Genomic DNA, 9,032 nt, shown 5'->3' on the forward strand with positions numbered 1-9,032 from the left:
CTTGTAAGCAGAAAGTGTGGAGACAACAAACGACAACTGGTCAATAGAACTGCGAGTACAGTTGAAAGAGACCCGCTCTGGGTCCAGACTTGCAATCTCTTTAGTCTTTACCTGATCAAATTTGAGGGGCTCGACGCCTCCACATTAACTCCACCCAGTCCTTCCGTAAGGAATAGGTAGATGGGCGGGAAAGTACAATCTCAGCACGCACGTCTTCCTCCAATCACCCTATAGCGCGATCGCTTCCAAGTGCATTATGGAATATGTAGTTTCTTGTCAACTACTACCGAAAAACGAAAAGCGAGCCCTTCGGAGAGTGGCTGGTGGATTCCGGAACCAATCGATCGGTTAGCGGCCGAACATTTAACCACTGCGCCACCAGGTAACTACATTTTCGGTAACTACACTGCCTAGGAAAAAGGACTTCTAGCTGGAGGGACTCCGCCCCTCCATTGACCACGCCCTCTCTATTGACCCCGCCCCAGGTTGCTTGGGTGATGAGGAGACGCCGAATCTTGCTCTGGCTCGGCGCATGTACAAAGAGAGGTGCAGAGGGAAATTCTCTGAAGTCTACAATGGGCAGCCCCTATGGGGACTCGGGCAGCAGTAAGCAATACTGGCTTGAGATCGGACCCACTGACTTGCTGGAGCGCAAGGGCTCCCTGACCCTCCGCTCCCATCACAAGAAATACTCGAAACCCGTTTTGGTGTATTCCTGGTAAGCTAACTCTCCGCAATGCCTGGCTGCTGGGGCTGAGGAGAGACAGAGGGAAGCGGCTAGGAGAGGCGTAGAGAGGGGGCAAGAATGGACAGGAGAGACCCATAAAAAGAAAAGGAAGGCAAGAAGGAAAAAGAGAATAGTTGAGAAAGAAGAGAATGAGACGAGAGAGAACTAGAAAGGAAAGAAGACAGGGCAACAGAGAGGAGAGGAAGGGAATAGACACGGAATCCAGGAGCGCAACTGAGACCCGGTGCACCCACCTCCCAGCCTGTGGAGAGGAGGACTGTTAACAAAGGCCTGGAAAACACATTTAGGAGAGAAGGGGCCCAGCAGGCAAATTGGCCTCTGCATCTGCCATTTCTTGAGGGTGGAAGGTAAGGAGTATCATGCTGAGGGATTTATGGTCGAGTCGTTTTGGTCTCATGTGACCCCCCTATATAGGGTTTCCGAGGGCGGCTGGTAAGTTTGAACCGACGACCTTATGGTTCATACTGACCTTGAGATTTAGTACCTATCCTACCGTGCCACACCAGGACTCCCCTAAATATCTTCTAAGCTACTACGGGTTCTCTTCTGGCTAGGTATTACAAACTGGTAAGGAAAAAGAGTAGCATGCACAATGTTGCAGCGTTTTAAAGATTTTGTTGCCTGTGTTTTAAAGAATAGGAGGTTTCACATAAAAACCAGGGCTGTGTCTTCTCTTAAAATTTTGAAAGTCCTGGCAACTAGGAGCCTCATTACTCTTGGCATCAATGAACTGGAGCTTCTGAATTGACTACTCTTTAAAATGGGCTGTGATCTTTATAGGAGCAAAGGTCACATCTTTCTTCCTTGGAGCTGGTGAATTCCACCTTTTGGTTAGCAGTTGAGTGCTTAACCACGGCACTACCAGGGCTCCTGAAATGGAACTAGCTCTCACTTTTCTAACTTCACTCATGTATCTTGCTTGATTCCAAGAGGTATTGGATTTACCTCCTTTGCTATAGGCATTGGGGTTTAGAACTTACTTAGGGGTTGTTTTGTTTTATTAAATATTACAGTGATGAAACTGTGGTTAGAAAAGGGGAAAGGACAATTAAGGCAAATAGGATTCTTTTCTTTGGGTCAATTTTCCTACCAATCCGGTTGATAATAAATACTTTTGGAGTATTTAGAATCTTCTGGGGAAGGGAACAGAAAGGGAGAACTGAAATGTAAATGTGTCTCCTTGATAATTTTGCCTTTTGAAGAAGATGAATGATTTTGTCTCTAACTCTAAGGCTAAGCCCTACTTGATTCCATTTGTTCCTATCCTGTAGGTGAGCCCTGCAGTCTCTGTCTTAAACTTTCTAAAAATTGCTCACAAGTCTTGTTATAGTAACTGCCGTAGAGTCAGCTCCAGCTCATGGTGACCATATATATAGTAGAATGAAACACTGCCTGGTTCTATGCCATCTTTAGGATGTTGTTATGTCTGACTTCATTGATGTGACCATTATGCCAATCCATCTTACTGAAGCTTCCCTTGCCTTCACTGGCCCTTAACTTTATCAAACATGAGGTCCTGCTCCAGGGATCCATCCCTACTGATGACATGTCCAAAGTAAGGGAGTTGGGATCTCAAATGATACTATTTGATCTATAAAGTTTTCATTGGATAATTTTCAGAAGTAGATTACCAGGTCTTCCGTCTTAGCCTGCCTTACTCTGGAAACTCCACTGAAACCTGCCCAACATGGGTGGTTCTGCTGGCATATGAAGTACCTATGGCAGAGCTTCTAGTATCATAGCAACACTCAATCCACAACAGAATGACAACTGACAGATGAGCCCACAGCCCACTCCACTTTGACTTCTGATCTCTAAAACTGACTCTGTTTTGAGCTCAAGGAGAGTGGTTGTATAGATTTGGAATCCAAAAGCTAAGTTGAAAAACATCTCCTTTCAACTTCATCAAGTAAAACACTTAGCTCTTCCATGATTCTGTTACCCCATAAGGGTTTGAATCATCACTGCTAGAACTTGCTGTTAAAGAGAAAGGTCTTTCTCCAGGGGAGAATGCTTTTGCTCTTTGCTCTACTGTTGGATTGAAAAGTTGCCTTGTGAACATCGTAGACATCAATGGCAAAACCACAATCATTTTAGCAAATGCTTGGAATGTAGCAGGCTCTGGTTTGGGATCAGGAGGAATTAAATCCAATCCAACAAACATTTTTGTGTCATGTACTCTCACAGGTGTTGTTAAGTGCTGTCAAGTCAGTTCTTACCCATAGCGAGCCTGTATAGGGTTTCTGAGGAGGGACTGGTGAGCTTGAACCACTGACCTTGCATTTCAAACAGCTCTGAAGTCTGGTGCATTAACCCACAGCACCACACCAGGACTCTAGGGGACACAAAAATGGATAAATCAAATTCAGTGAGATAATTTGTATAAAGCATGATGCCTAACACATGGTAACACATGGTAAACACTCAGTAAGTGGCAGCTACTAGCTCTGGTGAGGAACCCTGGTGGCTAAGTGGTTAAAGCACTCCACTGCGAATCAAAAGGTCAGCAGTTGGAATCCACCATGAGTGAAAGCTATGGCAGTCTGTTTCCATAAAGATTCACAGCTTTGGAAACCCTATGGGGGACAGTTCTACTTGGTCCTACAGTGATAGTATGATTCAGAATCAACTCGACAGCAATGGGCTTGGCTTTGGTTTTTCAGTAGCCCTGGTGGTGCAGTAATTAAGCCACTCTGCTAGAGAAGGATGTGGTAGTTTGTGTTTGTAAAGATTGCAGCCTTGGAAACCACAAGGGGTCAGTTCTCCTTTGTCTTAGACAGCTGCTACAAGTCGGAATCGACTTGACAGCACCCAACAACAGTTTATTTTCTGTAACATGATGGTTAAAAGCTTGGACTCTAGGTTTAAATAATGACTCTGCCACTCTGTGATACTGCAAGTAATTTGCTTTTTGCCTCTGTTTCTGCAACTGTAAAATGGGGATAATAGGATGATTGTTAAATTAAAGGATGTATCGTTGATATTCCATGCGAGTTAAGTTTTACTAAAGGTAATACAGAAACAGCTGTAAGCATACATGGACAGAAAACTTCCAGAGGTTCAAGCTGGATTCAGAAGAGGACATGAAACGAGGGATACCATTGCTAATGTCCAATGGATCTTGGCTGAAAGCAGAGAATACCAGAAAGATGTTTGCGTGTGCTTTATGGACTACAGAAAGGCTTTCAATTATGTGGATCATGACAAGCTATGGACAACATTGACAAGTATGAGTATTCCGGAACATTTAATTGTGCTCATGAGGAATCTGTACCTGGACCAAGAAGCAGTTATTCGAACAGAACATGGGAACACTGAATGGTTTAAAATTAAGAAAGTTGTGTGACAGGGTTGTATTCTTTCACCATACTTATTCAGCCTATATGCTGAGCAAATAATCCGAGAAGCTTGGTTACATGAAGAAAAATGTGGCATCAGGATTGGAAGAAGAATCATTAACAACTTGCGATATGCAGATGATACAACCTTGCTTGCAGAAAGTGAAGAGGACTTAAAATACTTACTGATGAAGATCAAAGAGCGCAGCCTTCAGTGTGGATATAAAGAAGATGAAAATCCTCACCACTGGACCAATAAATAACATTCTTACCAACGGAGAAAAGATTGAAGTTGTCAAGGACTTCATTCTTCTTGGATCAACTATCAACACTCATGGAAGCAGCAATCATGAAATCAGATGATGTATTGCATTAGGCAAATCTGCTACACAAGACCTTTTTAAAGTGTTGAAGAGCAAAGATGTCAGCTTGAATACTAAGGTGCGCCTGACCCAAGCCATGGTATTTTCAATAACCTCATATGCATGCGAAAGCTGGCCAGTGAATAAGGAAGACCATAGAAGAATTGATGCTTTTGAGTTATGGTGTTGGAGGAGAATATTGAAAGTGCCACGGGCTGCCAAAAGAACAAACAGGTCTCTTCTGGAAGAAGTACAGCCAGAGTGTTCCTTGGAGTGCTCCAGGATGGTCAAACTTCATCTCGCATACTTTGAACATATTGTCAGGTGGGACCAGTCGCTGGAGAAGAATATGATGTTTGGTAAGGTGGAGAGCCAGAGAAAGAGAGGAAGACCCCCAATGAGATGGATTGGCCAAGTGGCAGTATCTGTGGGCTCAAGCATGGCAACAATTGTGAGGTTTGCCCAGGACCTGGCAGCAACCCTATGTAGGGTTGCTATGAGTTGGTACCGACTTGATGGCACCTAACAACAACAAGCATGTGGAACATCTTTTAACACACAGCCTGACATGTATTAGAACGTGTTGGGAGAGGTTTTGAAAGGAAGAATAGCTTTGTAGGTGTACAAAAGGTTGTTGTTGTTGTTAGGTGCCATTACCTGGGTTCCAACCCATAACAAACCTATGTACAACAGAACGAAACAATGCCTTGTCCTGTGCCATTCTCACAATTGCTGATACACTTGATCCCATTGTTGCTGCCACTGTGCCAATCCATCTTGGTGGGGAGCCTCTCTCTATTTTGCTGTCTCTCCACTTTACCAAACATGATGTCCTTCTCCAGGGACTGGTCCCTCCTGACCCTCCTGATAAAATGTCCAAAGTATGAGAGAAGAAGTCTGGCAACTTGGCTATTAAGGAGCATTCTGGTTGTACTTCTTTCAACACAAATTTGTTTGTTCTTCTGGCAGTCCATAGTACCTTTAATATTCTCCTCCAACACCATAACTCAACTGCATCAATTCTTCTACGTTCTTCCCTATTCACTGTCCAGCTTTCACATGTGTATATGAGGCTATTGAAAATACCACGGCTTGGGTTAGGTATTCTTTTATCTTCAAACTGACATTTTGAACATTTTAAAGAGGTCTTGTGCAGCAGACTTGCCCAATGCTATATGTCATTTGATTTCTTGACTGCTGCCTCCAGTGAGAGTTGATAGTGGGTCCCAAACATAATGAAGTCTTTGACAACTTAAATCTTTTCTCCATTTAATGTGTTATTTACTGGTCCAGTGGTGAGGATTTTTGCTTTCTTTACATTGATGTGCAACCTGTACTGAAGGCTGTTTTGTTTTGTTTTTTATCTTCATCAGTAAGCATTTTAACTTTTCTTTGTTTTCAGAAAGCAAGATTATATCATCTGCATATTACAGTTTATTAATGAGTCTTCCTCCAATCCTGATGCCATGTTCTTCTTCATAAAATTCATTTTTTTCAGATTATTTGCTCAGCATACAGATTGAATAAGTATAGTGAAAGAATACAACATCGGTGTACACCTTTCCTAATTTTAAACCATTGAGTGTTCCCTTGTTCTGTTTGAACAAAAGCCTCTTGGTCTATGTACAGGTTCCTCATGAGTACAATTCAGCATTTCGGAATACTCATTCTCTGCAATGTTGTCCATAGTTTGTCATGATCCACATGATCAAAAGCCTATGTGTAGTCAGTAAAGCACAGGTAAACATCTTTCTGGTATTCTCTGCTTTCAACCATGATCCATCTCATGTCAGTAATGATATCCCTTGTTCCACCTCCTCATCTGAATCTGGCCTAAATCTCTGGCAGCTCCCTGTCCATGTACTGTTGTAGCTGTTTTTGAATTATCTTTAGCAATATTTTACTTGCATGTGATATTAATGTTATTCTCCAATAATTTCCACATTTAGTTGGGTCCCCTCTCTGGAATGGGCAGAAATATGGATCTCTTCCAGTAAGTAGGCCAAATTGTCTCCCAAATATCTTGACATAGATGAGTGAGTGCCTTCAGTGCTGCATCAGTTTGTTGAAAGATACCAATTTCTATTCCTTCAGTTCCCTGACCCTTGTCTTTTACTTATGCCTTCAGTGCATCTTGGACTTTTTCTTCAGTACCATTGGCTCTTAATCATATGGTACCTCTTGAAATGGTTGACCATTGACCATTCCTTTTGGGTACAGTGCCTCTATTTATTCCATCTTCTTCTTTTTTTTTTTTTTTAAGTTTTTATTGTAAGGTTTACATGGGAGAACATTAGCTTTACACTCATCCTATCGTATTTCATTTCATTGCAATGATTACCATCTTCTCCAAGTATTATCAAACAACCATAGTGTACAGCACACAGGCCCGCCCCCCGGCCACCTGCACACAGCCCTTCTCCCTCCCTGAGTCCAGTGTTCCCAGCCACTCCATCTGTCTACGTTATTGTCTCTGTCTCCATCCCTGGCATCACTGCCTCTCTGGGTAGGGTCCCGCTCTCCATTCTTCTCACTTGATGGTCCCAGGGACCTCTACTCCTGGGCTGCAAAATCTGTCACTCCCCTCTTTTTGTCAAAAAAAAAATCTACCTCTATATTTCCTACCCTCACAGTCAGTCCTGATCGTAAGCATTCACTATTGTACCACAAGAGTCTTATCCCCATTTCCTTTCGCCAGCCCAGTCCCAACGGATTAGAAATCATTCAGTGGTGATTCTACCTTCCCTCGTCCTGTCTGGAACTAGGCTCCCTCTTGAAGGCTTGTCTTTCACTTCTTGCCTTTACAGTCCCCCCTTCCCCATTTTGGGTAGCCAATGTCTAAGTTGCCTGTCAACCCTGTGTACCAAGGGAGTGGGAGTGATCCTTGCTATGAAGATTTATTCCCTTTTTTGAGCTATTACATCCATAGGTATAGGTAAAGTTCATCAAATTGTAGCAGGTTACTTCCCCCCTCCCCTTCTTTCTTCTTCTAGTTGAGTTCTGATCATCCAACCATCGAAGCCAGGTCACGTGGATATTATCTGCAATTATAGGTACTCTTGTGTATCTCTCCTCACTTTAAGGTATTCCAATCAGTTATAGGCTGAAGAAGGACTTACAAGCTTTCTGTAGTGATGAGTCTGGCTATTCCTTTCTCCCCCCTCCTCAAGTGTCTATTTTACAATGGTAGACAAGGGAAATCCCTTCAAAACCATTATGAGGTATGCTTGTAGCTTGGCTATATGGCCATGATTGCTTTCTTTTCTTGGGTAACATAGGGAGAAAAAACTCCCACCTCTAGGGAAAACATGTGATCAAAAGGTCCAAAAGCAGAAGTAATATAAAAGCAGATACAAAAACCACCACTTTGAAACAAAAATAAAACTATGGCTGACTGGCCAGTCGCCTTGCTACACAGGCAGTGTGTGTGTACCATAGGAGCCTTCAGCAGTGGGTGGGGGTGACTGCTTGCTCAGGCCCCTCCTCTAGTCACCACCATAGAGGTGTACAGATAGATATTGGGAGGTTAATGAGAGAAAGATTGTCTCTGAAGGTTAGTTAGGTGTCTGCGTTTGCACAGCATAATTCTCAAGATAGTTGTGTCCTTTTATGTTGGGGTTTTACAGATAGTTCATATGGTTTGTCTGTCTGACCAGGCCAGGTTTTTTCTTGTGGGATAGGCCATAGTAAAGAGTTCTGCACAAGTTAACTTTAGGGCTGGGACCCACAGGCTGATGTCATAAACAGCTGTCAAGCTCTTTCTCTCTGTGCCATGAGAAAACTGTGGGGTCAGTGCTGAACTTTTTTGGGAGATGAGCGCACCCACCCGCCTGAAGGCATCCAGGCTGGGCGAAGAAGGTGCAACAGGGAAGAGGAGGAAAAACTGTGTAGAATCCCCCACACCTCCTTTTGCAAATGTCACTGCACTGCTTTTAAGCGCTGGTTCCCTGTAGTCTGGCTGTAGCCCCGCCCTCTGAACTTTGCCTGGGCCAGGTGGCCGCAGAGGGAGTCCTGTCTGGAGCAATTCCTAACTTGCACTATTTCCCTTTATATCATGATTTTCCCAGTAGTGCCTGCAGGAAACTGATGCCCTGGACCTTATGCTGGATCCAGAGCTCTGGAGGTGTTCCGTGAGCGCAGCTTCTCTGGGTTTTCAATGCCTCCCCCATGGAGCCTTTCCTACCTGGCTGTCTCTGCTGCCGCCCAAACCAGAAACCTCGATTCCATCTTCTTTTGATGCTGTCTTCATCATTCAATATGTTGCCCAAAGAATTCTTCAGTATTGCAAGTTGAGGTTTGAAGTTTTTCCTCAGTTCTTTCAGCTTGAGAAATTCTGACTGTTTTCTTTACTTTTCAGTTTTCTAACTCCATGTCTTTGCATATTTCTTTACAGTGTTTGATTTTGTCTTCTGGAACTGCCTTTCGATACTGTCTGTTCAGCTCTTCTATCACCTCATTTCTTCCTTTTGTTTAATATCTCTATGCTGGAGAATAAGTTTCAGAGTCTTTTCTGACATCTCTTCTGGCCTTTCTTCTTCATCTTCTTAATGATCTTTTGCTTTTTCCCTGTATGATGTTCTTGAT

The 9,032-nt window shown here is 43.3% G+C and overlaps 1 protein-coding gene across 1 annotated transcript in view; it reads left to right on the forward strand.

The window, feature by feature from the left end:
* Nucleotides 1-575: 575 nt before the first annotated feature.
* Nucleotides 576-9,032, forward strand: part of LOC102837380 (chromosome unknown open reading frame, human C9orf135) — a 114,699-nt gene continuing 106,242 nt past the window's right edge. Inside the window, exon 1 of the mRNA XM_006835001.1 lies at nucleotides 576-718. Within this exon, the coding sequence (XP_006835064.1) occupies nucleotides 576-718 (143 nt within the window). The remainder of the gene's footprint in view (nucleotides 719-9,032) is intronic.

This window comes from Chrysochloris asiatica, unplaced genomic scaffold, assembly GCF_000296735.1.
Source record: "Chrysochloris asiatica unplaced genomic scaffold, ChrAsi1.0 scaffold00014, whole genome shotgun sequence".
NCBI lineage: Eukaryota > Metazoa > Chordata > Mammalia > Afrosoricida > Chrysochloridae > Chrysochloris > Chrysochloris asiatica.